The sequence below is a fragment of the Elephantulus edwardii genome, unplaced genomic scaffold, assembly GCF_000299155.1.
Source record: "Elephantulus edwardii isolate Elephantulus edwardi_28Jun2011 unplaced genomic scaffold, EleEdw1.0 scaffold00096, whole genome shotgun sequence".
In the NCBI taxonomy this organism is placed as follows: domain Eukaryota; kingdom Metazoa; phylum Chordata; class Mammalia; order Macroscelidea; family Macroscelididae; genus Elephantulus; species Elephantulus edwardii.
The window spans coordinates 1,473,484-1,496,905 of NW_006399846.1; the positions used below are offsets into that span (position 1 = coordinate 1,473,484).

Here is a 23,422-nt window from a genome sequence, read left to right on the forward strand (position 1 = left end):
GGGAGGAGGGTTTGTTCTAATAACTGGGCTTTCCCTCTTCCTTGCCCAGGCGAGGAGGAGGTGACTGCTGTGGATGGTTATGAGACAGACCACCAGGACTATTGCGAGGTGTGCCAGCAAGGTGGAGAGATCATCCTGTGTGATACCTGTCCCCGAGCGTACCACATGGTCTGCCTGGATCCGGACATGGAAAAGGCTCCTGAGGGCAAGTGGAGCTGCCCGCACTGTGTGAGTACTGGTCCTGTGTGGCCCATTGGTACCCATGAGAGGAAGGGTGGATTGAGGAAGCCTTTTTGGTACTGAGTGGGAGTGCTTCTGGCTGTGAATTTTGGGGAAGCATTCAGAGGGAGGGTGGGGGGTGGTAATCTGAATCTCTTGTTTTTTTACTGTAGGAGAAGGAGGGCATCCAGTGGGAGGCGAAAGAAGACAATTCAGAAGGTGAGGAAATCCTGGAAGAGGTTGGAGGAGACCCTGAAGAGGAGGATGACCACCATATGGAATTCTGCCGAGTCTGCAAGGATGGCGGAGAGCTGCTTTGCTGTGATACTTGTCCTTCTTCTTACCACATCCACTGCCTGAACCCTCCACTCCCAGAGATCCCCAACGGTGAATGGCTCTGTCCACGTTGTACAGTGAGTGATGAACCCAGGCAAGGTGGGAGATGTGGGATGTGTAACACTTAGCCAGGGAAATTTACCATTTTTCTAGTAGGCATCAAGAAGTTGAGGGGCTAAACCTTTTAGCCTGAGACAGGTGTTTTCCCTTTCTTATGTAGTCTTGGCACGTCTTTGTTTCAGTGAAATGTTGGACTGATTTTGAATAGAAGAGTCTGCTTGCTTAAGAGTGGTGAAACGCTGTTGTAGCCCAGCACATGCTTTCTCCATCCCTGCCTTTTACACCATGCCTCAATGTCTTGGGAGCTGACGGTGCAGCCACTTAATATTAGATTGATCGAGAGAGAAATTGTGGACTCTAAGTCTCTTTGCTGTGTCTGTTCTTGGCTTTTAGGAAGTCTGATTTTTGGCTTTGTTAACTAGTAGGGCTGCTAGTGTTGGTCAAATCCCAGCTATAGAAATTCAGAGATGAGTTTTAATTGTCCTTGGAAAAGGTTCAGCTGTGGGTTATAACATCATCTCCTTGTGGTTATAATTTGCAAATACTTTTTCTTTCAGTGTCCAGCTCTGAAGGGCAAAGTTCAGAAGATCCTCATCTGGAAGTGGGGCCAACCACCATCTCCCACACCAGTACCTCGCCCTCCAGATGCTGATCCAAATACTCCTTCTCCTAAGCCGTTAGAAGGAAGACCAGAGCGGCAGTTCTTTGTGAAATGGCAAGGCATGTCTTATTGGCATTGCTCCTGGGTGTCTGAACTACAGGTAAACTCGAGTTAAGGTTGGAGGTAGAAGTCTGTGTTGGAGGATACTGAACTACCTTGTGGGTAAGAGTGAATATGATTTACTCTCTTCCTGTTTGCAGTTGGAGCTACATTGTCAGGTGATGTTCCGAAACTATCAACGGAAGAATGATATGGATGAGCCACCTTCTGGAGACTTTGGTGGTGATGAAGAGAAGAGCCGAAAACGAAAGAACAAGGACCCTAAATTTGCAGAGATGGAAGAACGTTTTTATCGTTACGGAATAAAACCTGAATGGATGATGATCCACCGAATCCTCAACCACAGGTACTGGTGGTACTTACTGGACAGGAGTTGTGATTGCCTTGGGTGCACTGGCTACAGGCAGCACATCCACTAGGAACATCTTTTGGCAAAGGGATTTTGAACACATGAATTATTATTATTGACAAATTTAGGAGACATTTAATTTATTATTGTTAATGAATTGAGTTCTTAGTTTTGAGCCATAGGTTAGAAATACTGCTTTTATATGATTATTAGTATTTGACCCAAAGACTGGTATGATAGCTTTGCATGAATGCAGGATCTGTAGCATATCTGGAGGTCTAGTTTAATATTGCTGACATTTATTGAAAAGTAAGTCTGGCTTAAGAGGAGAGCTGTTCTCTGACAGGATTTTCTATCTTTGATCTTGCAGTGTGGACAAGAAGGGCCATGTTCACTATTTGATCAAGTGGCGGGACTTACCGTATGATCAGGCATCCTGGGAAAGTGAGGATGTGGAGATCCAAGACTATGACCTATTCAAGCAGAGCTATTGGAATCACAGGTAAGTAACTTTGGGTGAAGAATGGAGTTGACTTCTTCATGGGAAAGGCTCTGGACAGCTGTGCGATGTTCTTCTTTAGGGAACTGATGAGGGGTGAGGAAGGACGTCCAGGCAAGAAGCTCAAGAAGGTGAAGCTCAGGAAGCTGGAGAGGCCTCCTGAAACACCAACAGTTGATGTGAGTAGGGACAGAATAGGGAGGGTGTGAGTTGGTGATGGGAAGATGGAACTTGTCTGCTCCACCCTAGTGATAGTGCTATAGGTGGTTCTTGTATGTACTTCCAAGTTGGAACCCACCTATAGCTAACCCTCCAATAGGTTTTCAGAGGCAGTAAATTTCTTGAACAGATTGCCCATTTTTCTCCTGTGGAGCTTTTGGTGGATTTGAACCATGTACCTTTGTGTAGTGATGTATAAAAATGTCACAGTTGGAATGCTTTGTGAAGTCTAGTCCCTTGTTTCTTCACATCTCTATAAACAAGAGAAAATATTGGGTTCATTTCCTCTTATAACCAGAAAAATGAAAATGTAGGAGGAAGTGTTATTTGTAGAGGAGTTACACAATCAGACTTTTCATGAAACTTACTAACATTGGAAGCTGAGTCTTTGACTCTTAATTCATAACTCAATTCCTCTGGAGTTTGGTGTTGTGTATAATGTGAGTTGTGGTATAATGTGTATAATTTGAGTTGTGATGTCAGAAGATTACTGAATTTCCCATGGACTGTCAAAAGAGCAAACAAGTCTATCTTGGAGGAAGTGCAACCAGATTGCTCCTTAGAGGCAAGAATGAATGATGAAACTGGTCTTTAATACTGTTCAGCATGTTGTTAGGAGGGACCAGTCTTTGGAAAAAGGTGTATCATGTTGGGAAAAGTGGAGGACCAGATAAAGAGAAGAAGACCCTCAACAAGCTAGATTGATACAGGGACTCCAACGGGTGCACTGGAGCATATCAGGGGTGGTGACTATGGTGCAGGATAGAGCAGGGTTCAGATCTAGAGTTCCCAGGGTCACTGTGAGCTTTTGATGGCACCTACCAACAGCAGCACAATGTGAAGAAGGCTAAAGTTAAAATAATAGTTCTAGGAATAACATAATGGTTATATTTGCCTAGTTGGTCTAAACTAGCAAAGTAATTATTGTACTTGGGTAAACCATTTACTAGAAAAGCATATCATGTTTGGGAAAGAAGAGGAATAGCAAAAGTGAAGAAAAGTCTAAATGTGGTAGATTTACACAATAGTCTTAACAATGAATTTAAATAGCAAAGATGAAAAAAGGCACACAACCAGGCAGTGGTTCATTCTGTGATAAAGTTGCCATGAGTTAGAACTAACTTGTTGGCAACTAAGAACAACTGATTATCTGATGTTTTCTCTCAGAGAGCTCTGTAGTACCAGGATCTTGTCTGCCTGTTATGTTACCTTGTTTCTTAAAGGGTCCCAAATCAACACAAGGTTGACAAGGCTAATGATAAATTTCTATAGAGTTTCTTTTTTTTTTTTTTTTTAATAATTTTAATGAGCATTTACAGAGATTTTGGATTTCCATTCATTCATTGCTGCACTTCTCTCCCCACCCTATAGAGTTTTTTGTGGCCTTGTCTTAAGAGTTAGTGAGGACATATAAGCTGTTACCTTATGGGAGGAATATGCTTCTTAATAACTCTTGACTTCTTTCTCTTATTCTTTAGCCAACTGTAAAGTATGAGCGACAGCCAGAGTACCTGGATGCCACAGGTGGAACCCTGCATCCCTATCAGATGGAGGGCTTGAACTGGTTGCGCTTCTCCTGGGCCCAGGGCACTGACACTATTTTGGCTGATGAGATGGGCCTTGGGAAGACTGTGCAGACAGCAGTCTTCCTCTATTCTCTCTATAAGGAGGTAAGAAAAGCTAGAGCAATTAGTTTTGGGGTTGATTGTGGCTATTTTATATACTATAATGTTCCCTTGCACTCTGAGGAACAAGGGTGAGGGAAAAAAGTGTGGAATACGATTTAATGATTGTAACACAGACACCCAAAGATTGAGGGAATGGACTAAATAGTAAAGCTAATGGTGGGTGCATAGAGCTTTAGTACTGGGAGTATGAGTATACCTTAAAATAACCAGAATTGTGAGAGAATTAGTATGGAGAGACTTACTGGAGGAGGGTGAGATTTTAAGCCCTCTGTAAAGGTGGATCATGACTTACTGTGAATGAATGAGTGAGCATTTTCACAAAGTAGGGTGAGTGTAGAAGCCAGTTCTCAACTCTTAAGAGCAGAGATAGAAGTTGGGGTTTTAGCATGATGAGGAGCTCAGTACTTTGCTTTTTTTTTTTCTTCTTCCTCAAAGGGTCATTCCAAAGGCCCCTTCCTAGTCAGTGCACCCCTTTCTACTATCATCAACTGGGAGCGTGAGTTTGAAATGTGGGCTCCAGATATGTATGTGGTGACTTACGTAGGTGACAAAGACAGCCGTGCCATCATCCGGGAAAACGAGTTCTCTTTTGAAGACAATGCCATTCGTGGTGGCAAAAAGGCCTCTCGCATGAAGGTATCTTGTGGCTGGGAAGTCCCTTAGAGATATCTTCTATGAGATGGTTTGTCTCCTTGTGACCAGGATAATAGTTTGGGGTTGGGGATCCCATAAGTGCCCTGGTTTTGCTTATGTCAGAGAGATTTGAAGAGCAAGTTTGACCAGGCTGCTCTCATATGCAGAAAGAAGCATCTGTGAAATTCCATGTGTTACTGACATCCTATGAATTGATCACCATTGACATGGCTATCCTGGGTTCAATCGATTGGGCTTGCCTCATTGTGGACGAAGCCCACCGGCTCAAGAACAATCAGTCTAAGGTAAGAGTAAGAAGTTGGTTCTCTGGCCTTCATGTGTCATTCCGCTGGGCCACCTATTCATTAAAGGAAAATCTAGGAGAGAGAAAGGGAAGAAGTGAACTCTGCCTCCCTTGCTCATGAGCTCTAGGTTTTCAGTGGGGGAAAATCCCTTAAAAAGAGAGTGGAGGTGGTGACCCTTAGAATTCGACAGTGAAACAACTTAGGAGGTTTGCAGGAGTATTGAAACTGTTTTTCATTGCGACTTTACCTTCCCTTTTGCCTCGCTAGTTCTTCCGGGTCCTGAATGGTTACTCACTACAGCACAAGCTGCTGCTGACTGGGACTCCTTTACAAAATAATCTAGAAGAGTTGTTTCATCTTTTAAACTTTCTTACTCCTGAGAGATTCCAGTAAGTATATATTTATCTAAAACTGGCTCATAATTCTGATTCTTCTTATAGTTGCCCACTTCTATATCACTTTACTTTCTCCATCTGCAACAACCTTTTCTCTTTCTAAAGTAATTTGGAAGGCTTCTTGGAGGAATTTGCTGACATTGCCAAGGAGGACCAGATTAAAAAACTTCATGACATGTTAGGACCTCATATGTTGCGGCGGCTCAAAGCTGATGTGTTCAAGAACATGCCATCCAAAACAGAGCTGATTGTGCGAGTGGAACTGAGCCCTATGCAGAAGTGAGTTGAAGGGACAGATACACTGACTGGATCTTGTAAACACAGACATATGCCAATCTGCAAAGTGTTTCTTCTGTCTCCTAACATGGAACTTTCAAGACTTCTGGGGACAAAAGAAAGCAAGACAGAAAGAAACTTTGTTAGGAAGCTGGATCATAGTTTATATAGTTCAGACTCTTCCTTTATTAGACTTTTGTTGCCTCACTTAAGCCAATGATCATGGTGGGGGTAGTGGGAAATCTACTTTTAGGCTTGAGGTGTTTGTTACATTTGCTTAAATAGTGATATATTAGAAAATCCCCAACTTTGGGAGTAGATTATTAGTAAGTTAAAGTGAGCTGTCTGACCTATCTTCTGACTTACAGGAAATACTACAAATATATCTTAACTCGTAATTTTGAAGCACTTAATGCTCGAGGTGGTGGCAACCAAGTTTCCTTGCTGAATGTAGTGATGGATCTTAAGAAGTGCTGTAACCATCCATATCTCTTCCCTGTAGCTGCAATGGTAGGTTGAGTTAATGTTGAGTTAACCTTTTATTCTTCCTTGGATTGGAACTTTTCCATATGAGCTTTCAGTATTTTTTCCTTGTTCTTTCTGCAGGAAGCCCCTAAGATGCCTAATGGGATGTATGATGGTAGTGCTCTCATCAGAGCCTCTGGGAAATTATTGCTGCTACAGAAGATGCTCAAGAACCTTAAGGAGGGTGGGCACCGAGTACTCATATTCTCCCAGGTAATATGTGAGCCAGTCTGGGAACTTTAGAAGACAAGCATGAATATCCTCCCACTCTGAAGGAAGGGGTGATCATCTAACTCCTCATAATTAAAAATACTGCTTTTCCAGATGACTAAGATGCTAGACCTGCTAGAGGATTTCTTGGAACATGAAGGTTATAAATATGAACGTATTGATGGTGGAATCACTGGAAACATGCGCCAGGAGGCCATTGACCGCTTCAATGGTAAGAAGGGGAAGAAGTGATTTCTTTCTGAGCATTTTCTACTTGTTATGTCTGTGTACTGATCACATATTCTCATGTTTAATTTTTTTTTTATATAAAACTTTTGAATGACCTAATTGGAAGAATATATTGAACTAGCCCTAGATTTTTTTTCTCTTTTGGAGTTTTCTTTCTACTAGAAAAGAGAAAACATTTTGTGTGCCCCTCATTGTATCGTAATCAGAACTTGACCAGAGATATGTGGTTCGAATCCACCAGATGCTCTGCCGGAGAAGGAGGAGCCATCTTCTCCTGTACCAGTCAGATCCAATTTGACGGTACACACACACAGAAAAAAATTAAAAAAAAAAATTAATCAGAACTTGAACAAGCTCCAACAGCAAGTTAGTGGTATACTTGTCTCAGGGAGGAACTATTTTTTAAATATTTTTGATCTTTCACTTTGAAATAATTTTGGACTTGGATTTTTGATCTTTCACTTTGAAATAATTTTGGACTTGGAACTTGTGAAAATATTTTTGACTATTTATCTTCATAGTAACAATTTATATAGCCACAGTTGTTGTTGTTGTTATGTGCCATCGAGTTGTTTGCGATTCATAACGACCCTATGTACAAGAGCCCTAAATGCCATTCTATCCTGTGCCAACCTCGCTGTCTCAAACGCATTCATTCCCACCACTCCACTTATAGAATCGATCCATCTCATCGAGGGTCTTCCTCTCCTGTGCCGTCCCTCCACTCTCCCAAACATGATGTCCCTCTCCAAGGACCAGTCCCTCCTTGCAACATGCCCAAAGTTATGTCAGATGAAGCTTCAGAATCCTTGACTCCAGGGAACCTTCTGGCTTCACCCTCTCCAGGACAAACCTGTTTGTTATTCGACGCTCTTCTCCAGCACCACAGCTCAAAGTACAACTATCAAAACCAGGAAATGAATTAAGAGGAATATAACACTTTTAGGGAGTTCTGGTTGCATAGAGGCAAGAAGCTGCACTGCAATCCTGAAGGCTCATTGTTCAAATCCACCAGATGCTTTGCTGGAGAGGGAAGGGGCAGTCTGCGTCTGTGCAAGTTGGATTTGACTCGACAGTACACAACAAGAGGGAAAAAAACCCTGAAACTATAATCAGCGTCTGTGCCTTTAAAGAGAAAATGGAATACACCATACTAAAAATAAAAAACAAAACACTGTTAGAGAGAGCTCTGGTGGCCTAGTGGGTAAGGTGTGGCACAGCCAGCACCATAGTAGGCAGTTCAAATTCACTAGCTGCTCTGTGGGAGAAAGCTGAGCAAAAAAATCTGGTGTACTTTATAGCCTTTGAAAGCCTGCTGGTGGGTCAGCTATGAATTTGTTCTCACTCGATGGCATATGACATCAGTGTATCGCTACTACTGTAAATTTCATTTTCACCCAGTTTTCCCCTGGATCTTCTGCTTCAAGAGGCGGTCTTGGATCTCACATTGCATTTGTTAGTTGTGTCCTCATAGTTACTTCCTGTCTGTATCTTAGGCTATTCTTTCATGCCCTTGATACTCTTAGTGCGTACTGATCACTTATTTTTATAGACTGCCTCTTAATTTGGATTTGCCATGGTTTTGTCATGGTTAGATTAAGCATATGCATTATGGGCAAGTGATTGTTCTTGTTATGTATTGTCAAGAATTTATTAATTTGAATGAATTGGCATTCAGAAGACACTTCTTAATGGTATTTTTGGTTTCTTTGTCAGCCCCGGGTGCACAACAGTTCTGCTTCTTACTTTCTACTCGAGCTGGAGGCCTTGGAATCAATCTGGCCACAGCTGACACAGTTATTATATATGATTCTGATTGGAATCCCCATAATGACATCCAGGTGAGCAGAGGTAGTAGTCATAGTATATAGTAGCTTATGGACAATCCACTCTATTCTCTACTAAGGCTCGACTATCTGGAATTAGTTGTTTTACGTGAGAAATACTAGGTTGCTTTTGTCTTTTACTTTACTGTGAGCCAGAGAGATTGGGTTTGTTATGTTCCTATTTAGAGTAACATGACAGTGCAAAAGGAAGTTTTATATGAAAGCCAGCTGCAGCTGTAGTCTCTTACTGGATTTAGCTATTATTTGGAATTCAAGGCAAGAATGGAGTAGAAAAATATAGTTACTTCCTTTTCTGATTTGTTTGCTGTTCAACTCTAGGCCTTTAGCAGAGCTCACCGTATTGGCCAAAATAAGAAGGTGATGATTTATCGATTTGTTACCCGTGCATCAGTAGAGGAGCGCATCACTCAGGTGGCAAAGAAGAAGATGATGTTGACGCATCTAGTGGTGCGGCCTGGGCTGGGTTCCAAGACTGGATCCATGTCCAAACAGGAGCTTGATGATATTCTTAAGTTTGGCACTGAGGAACTATTTAAAGATGAAGCCACAGATGGAGGTGAGCTGGCCAGAAACTTAAATTTTGCTGTGGGGTTTGACCTGTCTATGATCTCTCTAGAGTTTTGGGACATGGACCTAGGGTCCTTTTGGACTTACCTTCTCTATTGTATCTGTTGAAGTTAACTTTATTGTGTGGACCTTTCCCTGATTCTTTAAGGTGGAGACAACAAAGAGGGAGAAGACAGCAGTGTTATTCATTATGATGATAAAGCCATTGAGCGATTATTGGACCGTAACCAGGATGAGACTGAAGACACAGAATTGCAGGGCATGAATGAATATTTGAGCTCATTTAAAGTAGCCCAATATGTGGTTCGAGAAGAAGAAATGGGGGTGAGTATGAGTCCAGTAATGTGTTTGGTGAGTGGTATGCAAATTGGAACTGATGCCACGTGTTACAGGAGGAAAACATCTGTAGGCAATTAATTGATAAATCTTTTCTCTTAGAAACAGAGTCAGGAAGCAAACAGCCAAATTTCAAACTCGTCACCAGCTGTATTAGCTCTTTATCAGAATCTCGTTTTTTTTTTCTCATTACATTTTATTAACTATACAAATAAGTTTTTGCTTGCTGCATCAGATCTCTTTGGAGAAAATGCAGGAGATAAATGAAGGTAAATACATACCTAGGTAACTTACCACTGTGCTTTTCTTTTTAGATGAGAATTGTTGCTTGTTTTTCCTTTCTCTTTTTATAGTTTTTTAAAATTGTGATTTAAATAAAATTTTACAAAGAAATAATTTTGCTATTCAACAATTCATAAACATGTTTTATAATCTTACTTACAAGCTTATGATTTTACTTGGATCTTCCTTCCCTGTAATTCTCATTTCCATTAATCCATTCCCTACCTTCCTGCCTTCTGAGCTTTATCCTTGGAGAAATGTGCCTTTTAATCTGACGTGGTTGATTAAGGAATTGAGTGCATCCCCAGTATTGTTCACCATATAGATGTGTCTGTTACTTAGCTGAAAGTTTAGCTATATTACAAATTTTTAATTTAGTTTTACTTTTACATAAAATAAAAATATATGACTTATTTCTCCAAATGATACAACCCCAAATCCATTGCCGTAGGGTCCATTCTGATTAATAGCAACCCTTCCTTGGGTTTCTGAGGTTATCAATCTTGGGAAGAGGCTACCTGTCTTTATCCTGTGAAGCAGCTAGTGAATTAAAATCATTTTGTTAGTAGTGCAACACAGTACTACTGACACCACCACAGTTCCTCCGAAATGATATAGAAGAGTATATAGAAAATTAAAAGTAAAATCTACTCTATTAGTCTTTTTCAAATCACTCAGCTTAAAGTCCTTTGGGCATAGATTTTTAGTAGTCTTTTTGCTGTCTTCTTCTATACTTTTGACTCAGAAGCATTCCATGTCAATTTTTCCGATTCTTACCTTTTGTTCTGAAAGATGAATCTTGAAATCTCAATTTATGTTTAGTAATAATGTGTACCATCAGTAAGTTGGAACTGACCCATAGGTGACCCTCCAGTAGATTTTCAGAGGCCACTCAGTTGCACAGGAAGAGTTTGCTTATCCTTCTCCCAAGGAGCAGCTGGTGGATTTGATCTGTATACCTTTGGGATTGCGGCACACCGTCTTACCACTGGGCCACCAGAGCTCCCCAGTTTATGTGTAGATGTGGCTAAACAGTATAATTTCTTGTGTTCTTGCTGAAAGTTTTATACAGAAAGTTAGATTCCCAGTTAGACAATTTCTGTACAAATTGTCCATTGACATTAATTATATCTCTCACAGTGTGTCAGCATCTCTTTAATTGCATTTTGGTTGCTTCATTTCTAGTTTTTCTGCCTCCTTCTCATCTTTGCATTAGAGTAATTACCCTTATTCAATTATTTTTAAAGTTCTGTATTTCAACTTTAAATAAGTTATGTGTAATAATTCACGTGGTTCAATATTTAAAAGACACCAAAATATTTCTTTACCACCTATATCTCTGGCTACCCAGCTCCCTTCCTGGGCACAGCCAGTGTTTTCCATTTCTTTTCTATCATTACAAAAATATGAATATGCCTGTAAATTAGATAGTTATATGTGTGTGCATATGTATTATTATTAATTATTTTTTATTATTATGGTGTGTACCATCAAATTGGATCTGACTGGTACAGGAGGAGTTTGCCCCTCCTTCTCTAGAAAAGCATCTGGTGGATTCAAACTGCACCTCTGGGATATTGCAGTACAGCTTCTTGCCACTAGGCTACCAGAGCTCGCTGTATGCATATGCTTTTAACCCTCTTTGGAACTTAAAAGTAGATTTTGTTTTCTTGTTGGGGTGGGTTTTTTTTTTTAGTAAAAATTACAGATTTATTAGAAAGTTATGTCCCAAAGATGAAACATACATTCCAACTTGAAAAGGAAATAAAGATTGTTTATTATACATAATTTCTACCTTCTTTTGTTCCATATACTGTATCTTGGAGATGCAGTCTGAATCAGTACATGATATGAAGAACTTCCTTTTTCTTTTTTGTGGTACAGCATGATATTGTTCAGGAGTGCCGTCATTTAATTATTTCACCAATGATGAGCATTTAGGTTATCTCTCATGCAATTAGCTTAATTCCAAGGGGGTTAGAATGAGTCTGTGGTCCTTAAGTGTCTGAAAGGAAAAAAAAAGATATACGTAAGACCTTCATAGGAACAGAAACATTAGTTCATGGTAGATTGCATGTAGTGTAAGCTCTAATGTGTAGAAGTTCATGGCCTCTGTGTTTTACCTAATACGAAACTCTTCTGTGGATTTCATAAGTTTTTGGATTCTGCCTTGTTAAAACCCAAAAAGCAGTTGTTGTTGTTGTTGTTGTTAACTGCTGTCTAGTCAAGCATGACTCATAGCAACTCTATGAACAAAAGGCCTGCAGCCTTTCTATAATGATCATCATTTATCAAAGTTCACAGTTTCCAAAGGCATGTTGTTTAGGAAGCTGCCACTCTATTTGGTGTCAAATAATTTTCCAACTTATAGTGACCCTATGGTGACAGAAAAATTGGCAGTTAAAATCCACCCAGAGATGCTTTGGAGGAAAGGTCTGATGATCTGCTTGTAAACGTCATAGCCTTACCAAGCCTATGGAGTGCAGTACTGCTCTGTGATGTGTAAGGTGGCTGTGAGTTAAGGTTCTAGCTTTGACTTTTTCCAGTTTCCCAAGTTATATCCATTCATAAAAGGGACAAGACATGTACTATTTCTTCACACTTCTTGTGTTAATAGCTCCATCTTGTGTTCTTGTTCAGTTATATTGCCTGCTAATCTATGCATAATTAAAAGGAGCCTTGCCTGTTTGTTCCTTAGATCTGAGCAGGCACACCCTAAGTAGTTAGGATTCTAATCATGAAAGAAGCTAGCAAATTGGGAACTGTGAGGGCCAGGGGTGTCTGGTGGTGCTGACTTCAGCACCCCTGAGTCCTGGCCTTCCATCTGTCCCAGGAGGAAGAGGAGGTAGAGCGGGAAATCATAAAACAGGAAGAAAGTGTGGATCCTGACTACTGGGAGAAATTGCTGCGGCACCATTACGAGCAGCAGCAAGAAGATCTGGCCCGAAATCTGGGCAAAGGAAAAAGAATCCGTAAACAGGTCAACTACAATGATGGCTCCCAAGAGGACCGAGGTGTGTGTGGCCGGCCCCGCCCCCCACCCATGGGCCGTTCTACTAGAGCAGTGGGCCCCGCTCATCTGCCCTCTCTCCCTCCAGATTGGCAGGACGACCAGTCCGACAACCAGTCCGATTACTCGGTGGCCTCAGAGGAAGGTGATGAAGACTTTGATGAACGTTCAGAAGGTGAGAACCTTATTTTTTTTTTATTTAAGTACTGCTTTATCTGATAACACTTTTACCACTGTTACTCATAAATGCTTTTTTTTTTTTTTTTTTTGCAGCTCCCCGCAGGCCTAGTCGAAAGGGCCTGCGGAATGACAAAGATAAACCATTGCCTCCTCTGTTGGCTCGTGTTGGTGGGAATATTGAAGTAAGTACCGTAAGATTCTAAGAAGGGGCGGATCAGCACCACAGTGGGTCTTTGGTGGAGCAAAACATGCTCACTCTTAACCTAATTTCCTTCCCCCTCCCTAGGTACTTGGTTTTAATGCTCGCCAGCGAAAAGCTTTTCTTAATGCAATTATGCGATATGGTATGCCACCTCAAGATGCTTTTACCACCCAGTGGCTTGTGAGGGATCTTCGAGGCAAATCAGAGAAAGAGTTCAAGTAAGTTGAGAGAAACTTAATATAGAGTAAGGTGCATACCCAGTTATTCTGAAGTTCTAGTCTAGGTTTTAAAGGGAAATTGGCTGTTAACCTCTGTTGAAGTAGGAAAACAAGGCTGTTAATAATAGTTTTTCCTAGATCCACTGGCCTGAGGTCTGGAGATTATAGTTTTCTAGCGCATTAGTGAGCTTTACCTCAAGATGGAGCTGTAGTCAATCATTGTTTGACCCAGGGTGGGAAAGAATCTAATCTGGGAGTTGACATGGTATCTGTTTAACTCAGTTCTCTTTACTCTGCAGGGCCTATGTCTCTCTTTTTATGCGGCATTTATGTGAACCAGGAGCAGATGGGGCTGAAACCTTTGCTGATGGGGTTCCCCGAGAAGGTCTGTCACGACAGCATGTCCTTACTAGGATTGGTGTCATGTCCTTAATTAGAAAGAAGGTGAGCCCTTAACCATCTCTTCTTTGTTCATAGTTTTTAGGAGAAAGTAAGAGAGCAGAAGAGCTGAGACTGAGTCTTTTAACATTCTCTTCTGTTGCTATAGGTTCAAGAGTTTGAACATGTTAATGGGCGATGGAGCATGCCTGAACTAGCTGAGGTAGAGGAAAATAAGAAAATGTCCCAACCGGGATCACCTTCTCCAAAGACTCCTACACCCTCGACTCCAGGGGACACACAACCCAATACTCCTGCACCTGTACCGCCCACTGGTACGTCTCTCCACACTGCTATTTCCTGTTCTGTCCTCTCTTGTCCTTGCCTGTTCGCTCTTTGCTCCCCTGTGCTCAGCTCTAACAGGGGGGTCTGTGGCAGGACACATAGCAATCTTCCTCTCAGTTTAGGAGGGCTGTCCTAAGAATAGGGCAGACTCTTAAAGGCACAAGAGGACAATTTAAGATGAAACAAACTGAGAACGCATGACCTTCTCTCTATGTGAGACCTTCCTAATTGATTGATTTCTATTGGTCTGCAGAAGATGGTATAAAAATAGAGGAAAATAGCCTCAAAGAAGAAGAGAACACAGAAGGAGAAAAAGAGGTTAAATCTGCAGTCCCTGAATCTACTGTTGAAGTAAGAGATGGGGCTAACTAGGTGCCATACCAAAGGCAACTTTATAAGCCCATTCTGCCCTTTTGGTGCTGTCTGCTTCACTGTGTCGTTATTCCTTTGAAGTGTACACAGCCTCCTGCTCCTGCCTCAGAAGATGAAAAGGTCCTTGTTGAATCTCCTGAGGGAGAGGAGAAAGTGGAGAAGGCAGAGGTGAAGGAGAGAACAGAGGAACCTATGGAGACTGAACTCAAAGGTATCCACATTTGCAAGCATTACAGGTCCTTGTGTAGGCCATGGTAGCTCTTGGATTTCCAGCTAGGCTATAGATACCAGAAAGAAGTGACATACTAAATAGTCCTGAACATTTAATTTTAAATTATTGGCCTTCCTCCCTTCCCCCAAAGATCTTTTTAGGACACTAAAGCTAATGTGACTTGACTCCCAGCCTCAGATAACCAAACTTCCCCTAGATTTTAATCATAGAAATTTTTAGGATTATTCCAATTGAATAATGGTTTGAAGCAGAGGACATTCTTTAGGTGTTTTCCTAATGCCATCTGTTCCTCCAGGTGGTGCTGATGTGGAGAAAGTGGAGGAGAAGTCAGCAATAGATCTGACTCCCATTGTGGTAGAGGACAAAGGTAGGCATTTAGAGAAGCTAACTGATTTAGGAGGACTCTAAACTAGAAGCTGGGACTCTTTCATTCTCTCGTCCATACTTGTAGTCATTTCATCCGAGAGGAAAAGACGTCATCTGTGCTCACACTGTTATTGTGCTGGTGGCATCCTTTTCCTGGGTCTGAGAGACATTTCTGGGGAGTAAAGGGGTGCAGGTGAATGGATATTTTGCAGCATGCAGTGCTATTTGTAAGGGTTATAGGGCTGGCTTCCATCTGCAGCTGACATTATTCTTGTGCATACTCTGTAGAAGAGAAGAAAGAAGAAGAAGAGAAAAAAGAAGTCATGCTTCAGAATGGAGAGACACCTAAGGACCTGAATGATGAGAAACAGAAGAAAAATATCAAACAGCGTTTCATGTTCAACATCGCAGATGGTGGTTTTACTGGTATGAAAATAAGGCACCCCTGGGCCTAGGAGGATCGAAGGTGAAATTGAGACTTTTCAAAACCAGGGTACAGAGGCAGGACCTCTACTAGATTAAGGATTACCTGGCTGAGGTACTTTCAGGTTAGAAAGCCAGAGGCTTACTGAGATGGTTTCTGGGAGCAGGAACCAGTTGTTTGTTTGTTTTTTTAATTGTTATTTTTAAAACTGGTAGGTTTTTTAATTCTTACATTTTTTTTCTCTGCAACCTTTAATTTTTTTTCAGAGTTGCACTCCCTTTGGCAGAATGAGGAGCGGGCAGCTACGGTTACCAAGAAGACTTATGAGATCTGGCATCGACGGCATGACTACTGGCTGCTGGCTGGCATCATAAAGTATCCTTTGCCTGAGTCAGGGCTGAGGTCCTTGGTGAAGGGCTCTGAAGGTTTTGGGGGCTCTAAATTTCCCTTGTATTTTTTCCTGAGCACTTTCCAATAGTCATGGCTATGCCCGGTGGCAGGACATCCAGAATGACCCACGCTATGCCATCCTCAATGAGCCTTTCAAGGGTGAAATGAACCGTGGCAATTTCTTGGAGATCAAGAATAAGTTTCTAGCCCGAAGGTTTAAGGTGAGCAGGATGGGAAGACTTAGAACTTCCCCCCGCCCCCCAAGATCTACATCTTACTCATTTACATAGTGATAACATGGAATAGATTTGGCAGTCATTGTTGAGAGGAATAATATAGAACATTAAAGTACAGAAGGGAGTGCTCAGGGAGGGAGTCTTATCTTCATTTATCCAGCAGTATACTGTTTGTGTTCTATGTATTTCAGCTGTTTAACAAGTCCTCATGTTGCCTTAATCCAGTGAGGGGCTTTACTTTCAAGCACTTTAAGCACTAGGATAAAGACTTACTTTATAAAGACAAAGTAACTACCTATACAAGAACTGTACTTGACTGCATGCCTCATATGTGACAGGCTAGTGCAGCAGGTTGTTGGAGGAACACTAGATTGTTAGGGAAGCGATACAGAAGGTGAAATGAATTCGATCTCTGAGGAGGTAGGACTAGTGGTACTATAGTTCCTGCATCTAAGATACTTGTGGGCAGAAGAAGAGAGGATGAATGGAAAAGGAGATGGGAAAGCAGCGCTTGGTTTTCAGAATCACTATGTCTGAAAGGAGATGCTTTAGCAATTCAGAAAGTGTTTATTGAAGGTACTTTATGTGCAGACCAAATGAAATATACAGAAGACGTGACTCTTGAGTGAAGAATCTTTTGGAGGAGGAGGAAAGAGAACTGAATAGTAACAAATCTTTACACATTATGTGCCAACCCATCACTTGATAAAAAGAGAGTAAAATATATTGCATGGTGCCTGTTCTCAAGGCACTCTCTGCTTAAAGTAAAAGCGATGTGTAACCAGATGAATGTTAGTCTGTATGGTAACTGCTGAATGCCTTAGAACATTCTCCAGATAAATACGGGGAAGAGAACGGATGTTCACAGTTGGTTTCATGGAAATGACCTTAGGCTTAGGCTTTGATGGGTGGAATAGAAACAACTGTGAACAAAGAGACTGGATTGGGTTTACGGTATTTGGAAACAGCAAGGAATCCGTTTGGGTTGTAGAAAAACGTGTGTTGGGGAATCACTGGATGTTGGTTGTAGAGAGGTCATGAGTATGAACTTGACCCTGTAGTTAATGGGCAACCACTGAAGCTTTGTGGACCAAGTTTCCATGTAACCAAGAGTTGTAAAACAATATTCTGAGACCATAGAATTGTCATATAATAGTTGTAGGAGGAGATAAGGATAAGGTAAATACTGTGCTAAAGAATTTTAAGGGTTTACTGTAGAAATTGCAAGTATTTTTTACATAGGGCCTGACAGTAAATATTTTAGACTTTGTGGCCCGTATTGTCTTTGTTTCAAGTACTTGGCTTTGCCTTTGTAGTGTAAAAGTAACAGAAACATAGGTGAATAAAGAGATTTGATTGGACGCAGAGATAGAGGCTTTAGAGTGTTTAGAAACAACAGGTAGTTCATTTGGGCTATAGAAAGCATACCGAAGTTGACAGATAAATGACTTAAGAAGGGGTGTGTTATACAAAAACTTTACATAGAGGCTTTAAAATTTGAATTCACATAATATTAATAAAGTGTCATGGAGCTTTTTTTTTTTTCACTCTTTGATAGACCATTTTTAAGTCTTGGACCATATGAAAACAAGTAGTGGACCAGATCTGGCCAAAGGAGCCTAATTTGCTCCTTATTTTATTTAACATTTTATTGTAATTTGAGTTAAAGTTTACATCCAATAATTTCTAACAAAAGCAATTGTTTCATAATACTGATTGCAATTTTGACAATGCAAAAACACTCATGTCTTCTGAGCTTTATCCCTGCATATACTGCCTTTTTGATACCGTATGTTTGGTTGCTCTAAAGAGTGTGCTCCTCCCTGGTGTTTGCAGTCATTTTAGAGGCCTATCATTTGGCTGAAATTTGAGTAAGAGGCATGAAGGATGACTAAAGGCCATAGTCTTAGGGCTTACTTGCGGACTCTTGACTTCATTAAGTTACTCTTGACTCAAACCTATTGCTTTGAAGAATCAGGGAATGAGATTTTAAGTTATGTTTTAAGTCTGTCATTGTCTTTAATTTCTTGTCATAAGGTGCTGTTGAGTTTTATGTGACTTGTAGCAAACCTGTGTACACCAGAAGCAGCATCCCGTCCTGTGCTGTCTTCACAGTTACTGCTTGAGCCTCTTGTTGCAGCCACTGTGTCATTCCTTCTCACTAAGGGTCTTCTAGTTTCTGAGTGCTGCTATAACAGAAATTCCAAAATTGGGCAGCTTTAATGAACAGAAACATTTTTTCACAGTGTAGGATGATTATTGTTGTTGTTCCATACTGTCAAGTTGGAGCCAACCCATAGCTGACCCTCCAGTGGGTTTTCAGAAGCAATTGCATGGGAGGAAATTGCCTACTTTCCTCCCATGGAGAAACTGCCAAATATGAACCATGTGTCTTGGGATTGGCAGCACCATACCTTCCAAGTTATCCATCATATTTCCCTATTCCCAAATGAGACTAGATTGCATCCACAAGTATGAGAGTTAAGTTTTACAACATATATTTTGAGGAACATAACTTTATCTACAACAATCATTGAGAAAGTGAAATCTCGTTGTCACATAGAGGGAACTGAGAAACTTATAGAATGAACATTTGTGAATGTTTTTTCACAAGTAAATATTCCCTCCAATATAAACGAGTGGGATCAAAGAGTACGCATCAGACTAGTCACAGTGTGAGGGGCAGTCTCCTCCAGTACCAGTCAGATCCATTCGACAGTACACACACACACACACACACACACACACACACACAAATTAATAATAAAATCCCCGAGTAGTAACAATGTGAAATGCAGGTTTTAGACGCATAGTCATCTTCATAGGGGTACTAGATGAAACTGACAGAGCGCTTGTGAGAATACTGTGAAAGAACATCAGTGAGCCAAGGGCTGAACTTAGTCCCTTGTTGTGTACTGTAGAGCAGGGTACCGACCCATAGCTGACTCTCCAGCAAGTTTTCAGAGGCAGTTAATCACATGGGAGGAGATTGCCCATCTTTTTCCTACAGAGCAGCTGGTGGCTTTAAACTGCATGCCTTCAGGATTACAGCACAATTTTTTTTGCTGCTAGGCCACAAAAGCTCCTTAGTCCCTTATTGTTGTTTGTCCCTTATTAGAACATCATAATTCAGAGGGAAAAACAGGGAGTTGCAAGAGATACAGAATATATAGAATGAAGGGAGATACTTAGGTGTAAGTTCACTTTCACTCACTGAATTGTTCTGACTAGTGATCCTCCATTGGGTTTCTCAGCCTGTAAATCTTTATGGAAAGAAGAGACCTATCTGTTTCCCACTGGAGCCTGATGTATTCAAATTGCCAGAGGTGCACAAACTTTTGTTAACAGCTCAACACACTGTGGACTAACGTTGTTGTTGTTGTTGTTGTTGTTATTGTTATGTGCCATTGAGTCGCTTGCGACTCATAGCGACCCTATGTACAACAGCCCTAAAATCTGCTCTGTCCTGTGCCAATCGCACTGTCTCCGACACACCCATCCCGATTACACCAGTCTCTGAATCAATCCACCTCATAGGGGGCCTTCCCCTTCTGCGCTGTCCCTCCACCTTCCCAAGCATGATGTCCCTCTCCAAGGACCTGTCCCTCCTTGCAACATGTCCAAAGTATGTTAGACGGAGCCTTAGAATCCTTGCCTCCAAGGAGCAGCCCGGTTTGACCCTTTCCAGGATGAATCTGTTTGTTTTCCTAGCAGTCCATGGTACCCTCAATACTCTTCTCCAGCACCACAGCTCAAAGGCATCAATTCTCCTGTCCTCCTTAGTCATTGTCTAACTCTCTGATGCATAACAAGTGGTTGCAAAGACCATGGCCTGTATCAGTCGCACCTTAGTCTCCAAAGAGACACCATTGCTCTTCAGTACTTTGGAGAGGTCCCTAACAGCAGACTTTCCATGGCAATACGTCATGTAATTTCCTGGCTGCTGGTGCCGAGAGTGTTGACTGTGGAGCCAAGCAAACGTTTGTGTGCCCTAATAGGCTCATTCTTGTGGAGGAAACAAGCTCATTGGATCATTCCATTGCTTTTCCTGGATTCTCTTTAGGAACCAATGGCTACATGGACAAGTTAAATATTTTCATAACTTATAACCAAAAAATCTGCCCTTTGAAATACACTTCAAAGAATCACACAGCTCCACCAGATGTCAAATACAAGAGTATTTATTATAGTGTGGGTTTTGGTAGGGAGAGGGCTTAGAAACCAGCTTAATGTCTGACATTGGGAGAGTGGGGAGGTAAAATGTAGATTCCATTTAGAGCATTAAGAAACAAAATTGTATTGAATCACAGAGAGCAGGTGGGAAGAGTGTTAGTATGTTGTGGCTATTGTAATTTCATTATAATGCAATATATGAATGAATAGTTGAATGGAAAACTTCTGTAAACTTTCACTCAAATCACAGTTTAAAAAAGAACAGTAACAAAATATGTGCAATATAAGTGGCCTTTTCAAAAGGAATATATAATGAAAAAAGAAGGAAATAATATTTTATATATATATATATATAAAAAGTCTTCTATAAATTCAAAAAGATGCCTTTGAAGCAGTAACACTCAAATCTCCAAGGGTATGCACACAACAAGAAGACACAGTAAGTGTATTAGAATGGTTGCCTGGGAGGGAGGTCGGATAATGGAAATGATACATGTACGGATTTAAAAAAGATAACAGTGTATCAAAGATACCACCTAAATGACATGGTAGTCTTGCCTTTGGCAGATGGTTTCAGACTACCATGTAGCATTAAAAAACGGCTTTGTATAAATAAATAAATAAACGGCTTTGAAGGTGAAAACATACTATGGATATGATCTCAATTAGGTAAAAAAAATACATAGATACATAGCAAAACCTGGAGAAGGAAATCCCATCAAAATGTTGACAGTTTATTTAGTAGGTAAGATAACCATTTTAATTCTTTCTACATCTTCAATATTTTCTAAATTGAGTTTTTATCATTTATACATAAAAACCAATTGAAGGTAATTTTAAAAAATAGGATGGACTGTAATGTTGAGCTGTTTGGGTGGGCTAGGCATTTATAGGTTCTCAGTACCTTGAGAAAACCGGGGCAGGCACACTGGATAAGGCTGAGAACCTCACTAGAAATAGAATGTCAGTCCAACTCTTCTCTTTTCATCCTTGTCTAGCTCTTGGAGCAAGCCCTGGTGATTGAGGAACAGCTGCGCCGGGCAGCTTACCTGAACATGTCAGAGGATCCCTCTCACCCTTCAATGGCCCTAAACACTCGCTTTGCTGAGGTGGAGTGTTTGGCAGAGAGTCATCAGCACCTGTCTAAGGAGTCAATGGCAGGAAACAAGCCAGCCAATGCGGTCCTGCACAAAGGTAGCCAGTGGCTCCCCTGCCTCCTGCTGACTTAGGCTTCCTTCTTCCTAGTATTTTCAAACACACATATACGTGTTTTCCAACCTTTTACAGGGCCCCTTTGAGAGCTTGGGGTGTGTTGGGAACTTTTGCCGTCTTACTTGGGTAATTTCAGTATCTTAGAGGCAATCAAGAACAGAAATTCTTTCCTTCTTGTAACTTCTAATATATTCAGATTCTTAGAGGTAGAATGCAAAGGAGAATAATCCAGTGTCTTCTGGGATACTTTAGAGGTAATGCCAGGTGATTTAAGATTCCTTTTAATTCTAGACCCCTTTGAACATTTTGTTCCTAATTAAACGAAAACATTGCAAGGAAGGCAGAGGGTAAAATGAGGAAAAGAATGTTGTTATAAAGAAAGTAGGAGACAGAGCCAGAAAGTGGAGAGACAAGGCAAAAGTGAGAAAAAGAAAACAAGAATAAACTTCTTTTGAGAAGTGGGAGAAATATTGAGAATAGCAAGAGAGAATGAGAAGTTAAAGAGCATAAAACTATGTACACTTGAAACTGAAATATGAGAATCAGGAATTTGAGCATGGTGGAGGGCCAGGTCCAGTAACTTGGTTACAAAAGATAACATTTAGCATATCATAGTCAGTTGGTCATTAGAAGTGATGGGGGACTGGCCCACTTTAGAAAGATCTCAGTCTTGACCACCATAGCTCACAGTCTTTTTTTTTCTTTTTTTTTCGCTCACCCCTGCAGTTCTGAAACAGCTGGAAGAACTGCTGAGTGACATGAAAGCTGATGTGACTCGACTCCCAGCTACCATTGCCCGAATTCCCCCTGTTGCTGTGAGGCTACAGATGTCAGAGCGAAACATTCTCAGCCGCCTGGCAAACCGGGCACCTGAACCTACTCCACAGCAGGTAGGGCCATTTTCTTCTCGCTGACTCTCCCAGCACAGCAATACTGGAACTTGTAGCATTGCTCTGTGTCTCTAACTTTACTTTCTGAAGCAAGTGGGGTTGTCTTACCATTGAGTTTCCCTGTGGGTTAGGGATAGCTCCTGTGGTCTGAAATTCTGACATTCTTGGTTCTTTTCCCCTGTAGGTAGCCCAGCAGCAGTGAAGATCCAGATTGATGATAGCACCTCCCACCGCTGAGCAGTGATCTTCCTCTCATTTCCTTGTCCCAGCTTCTCCCTGAGGACCTGAGAGACTTTCTCCTTCCTCCTGCCCCACCTTCCACATTGTAAAGGAACAGCCCCCCATCACTGGGGGAGGGGAGGGGAGTGAGAAGCAGCGGTGCCCTTCCTGCGGTGCCCTTCCTGCTGGAGAGATAAGCAGCAGTAGCGCCGGCGCCATCTGCAGGGAGCTGGCGGGCTGGCCCTCGTCTGGGCTCTGGCTTCTTCCCACTGTAACATCTGTTACAAACTGTTGGGGGTTCCCGCCAGGCTTGAAGAAAATGATTTGAATTTCTTCCTCCTTTGGTTTTATTTTGTTGGATTTATTTTGTGTTTTCTTTTAATCCTTTTTTTGGGATATTCAGAGTGGGCTGGGCCCCTGGGCGAGACACAGCTACCTCTGTTGGCATCTTTTTAATACCAGGAACCCAGCGGCTCCAGCCACTGAGCAGCTAGAATGAAATAAAGTGAAGGGGAAAAAAAAGTACCAAAAGCTAAAAAAAAAACAAAACCTACAGCAAAATTTCTTGATGAAAATTGAAAATAAAAGTTTCCTTGTATTTTAGTGCTCTGGTTCAGTGTGGGTTTAGGTGCCAGGTGGATATGTTTATATGACGGGAGCCTTGGGGTTCTCTTGTGTTTTGATATTCCATAAAAGCCATACTGTGAGTGTGTACAAAATACTCCAACCAATGATGGCTGAAAAAACATACTTGTTGCTCGATTCCATCCAGCCCCAAAGGACAGTAGAGCTTGCCCCTTAAGTTTTCCGAGACGACTGTAAATCCTTGAGGCAGTGGACTGCCACATGTTTCTTCCGG

At 41.4% G+C, this 23,422-nt stretch overlaps 1 protein-coding gene across 2 annotated transcripts in view; it reads left to right on the forward strand.

Annotated features, from left to right (window-relative positions):
• The window catches only part of CHD4 (chromodomain helicase DNA binding protein 4), a 29,887-nt gene extending 6,721 nt beyond the window's left edge, over window positions 1-23,166 (forward strand). The window contains exons 9-40 of one of the 2 annotated variants that reach the window (XM_006891282.1): window positions 50-228; window positions 393-632; window positions 1,173-1,376; window positions 1,477-1,682; window positions 2,056-2,187; window positions 2,267-2,363; window positions 3,882-4,073; window positions 4,527-4,727; window positions 4,892-5,029; window positions 5,297-5,418; window positions 5,530-5,703; window positions 6,069-6,210; window positions 6,307-6,438; window positions 6,550-6,667; window positions 8,401-8,525; window positions 8,850-9,087; window positions 9,247-9,422; window positions 12,550-12,730; window positions 12,815-12,901; window positions 13,000-13,088; window positions 13,193-13,326; window positions 13,626-13,770; window positions 13,874-14,039; window positions 14,303-14,400; window positions 14,503-14,632; window positions 14,949-15,020; window positions 15,308-15,445; window positions 15,710-15,818; window positions 15,922-16,054; window positions 21,241-21,436; window positions 22,181-22,344; window positions 22,529-23,166. In XM_006891282.1, the coding sequence (XP_006891344.1) occupies window positions 50-228; window positions 393-632; window positions 1,173-1,376; window positions 1,477-1,682; window positions 2,056-2,187; window positions 2,267-2,363; window positions 3,882-4,073; window positions 4,527-4,727; window positions 4,892-5,029; window positions 5,297-5,418; window positions 5,530-5,703; window positions 6,069-6,210; window positions 6,307-6,438; window positions 6,550-6,667; window positions 8,401-8,525; window positions 8,850-9,087; window positions 9,247-9,422; window positions 12,550-12,730; window positions 12,815-12,901; window positions 13,000-13,088; window positions 13,193-13,326; window positions 13,626-13,770; window positions 13,874-14,039; window positions 14,303-14,400; window positions 14,503-14,632; window positions 14,949-15,020; window positions 15,308-15,445; window positions 15,710-15,818; window positions 15,922-16,054; window positions 21,241-21,436; window positions 22,181-22,344; window positions 22,529-22,546 (4,676 nt within the window). In that variant the 3' untranslated portion in view covers window positions 22,547-23,166. Of the gene's footprint in view, window positions 1-49; window positions 229-392; window positions 633-1,172; window positions 1,377-1,476; window positions 1,683-2,055; window positions 2,188-2,266; window positions 2,364-3,881; window positions 4,074-4,526; window positions 4,728-4,891; window positions 5,030-5,296; window positions 5,419-5,529; window positions 5,704-6,068; window positions 6,211-6,306; window positions 6,439-6,549; window positions 6,668-8,400; window positions 8,526-8,849; window positions 9,088-9,246; window positions 9,423-12,549; window positions 12,902-12,999; window positions 13,089-13,192; window positions 13,327-13,625; window positions 13,771-13,873; window positions 14,040-14,302; window positions 14,401-14,502; window positions 14,633-14,948; window positions 15,021-15,307; window positions 15,446-15,709; window positions 15,819-15,921; window positions 16,055-21,240; window positions 21,437-22,180; window positions 22,345-22,528 lie in introns of both variants that reach the window. The other variant, XM_006891281.1, reaches the window with a different exon arrangement.
• The last annotated feature ends 256 nt before the right edge of the window (window positions 23,167-23,422 follow it).